At 55.6% G+C, this 700-nt stretch overlaps 1 protein-coding gene across 1 annotated transcript in view; it reads right to left on the bottom strand.

Annotated features, from left to right (window-relative positions):
* Rab33a (RAB33A, member RAS oncogene family) overlaps positions 1 to 694 on the bottom strand; it is an 11,721-nt gene extending 11,027 nt beyond the window's left edge. Inside the window, exon 1 of the mRNA XM_031356902.1 lies at positions 403 to 694. Coding sequence (XP_031212762.1) covers positions 403 to 660 — 258 coding nt within the window. The 5' untranslated portion in view covers positions 661 to 694. The remainder of the gene's footprint in view (positions 1 to 402) is intronic.
* Between the last annotated feature and the right edge of the window lie 6 nt (positions 695 to 700).

Genomic DNA, 700 nt, shown 5'->3' with positions numbered 1-700 from the left:
TTATTGCAGCCTATTGGCAACCCAAGAGGTAGAGAAGACCTCCAAATGTATAAAGTGCTTTGAGATCCATCCCACAAAACTAGGACCGGGGATGTCTCAGGCCTTTCTGCGTTCAGGTGTGTCTCTCCCATTTACGGTTGAGGACAATTTTAAACCTGCTTTCCCAGGCCAAAGCTGTCGGGCAGGGGCAAAGGGTGAGAATGCAACCACTCTGGCTTGCCAGAAAATTTGGGTTAGGTGGGGATGAGCCCCTGAGAAGAAGGGTTGTGGATGTGCCCAGGGTCTTGAGCTCGGCAGGTGGCGACACAGCCAAAGCTAGTTATTTATTATCTCTAGCAATATACCTCAGGCGGAAACCCCCTCCCAGGTTCCTCCCTGCCCGGACCTGACCAGCTGGATCACCTTGATCTTCTCGCCCTCGATTTCCACGGTCTTCTCCCTGAAGTCCACACCGATAGTGGCCTCAGTCTTGTCTGGGAAAGTACCCCCGCAGAAGCGAAAGGTCAGGCAGGTCTTGCCCACGTTGGAGTCCCCAATCACGATGATTTTGAAGATGCGAATCTGCACGTACTGGTCCATCGATGAGTCGAGCTCCAAGGATGCCAAGCCGGCAGCTGAGGCGGGCTGCAGGCTCCCATGACCCAGGATGGGCTGCGCCATCTCCCCGGGACAGGACCCGGGTCCCAACCCCACTCGAGGG

This window comes from Mastomys coucha, chromosome X (assembly GCF_008632895.1).
Source record: "Mastomys coucha isolate ucsf_1 chromosome X, UCSF_Mcou_1, whole genome shotgun sequence".
Taxonomy (NCBI): Eukaryota; Metazoa; Chordata; class Mammalia; order Rodentia; family Muridae; genus Mastomys; species Mastomys coucha.
Note: the sequence above shows the minus strand (reverse complement) of the source record. Positions and strands in the feature narration are given on the sequence as shown.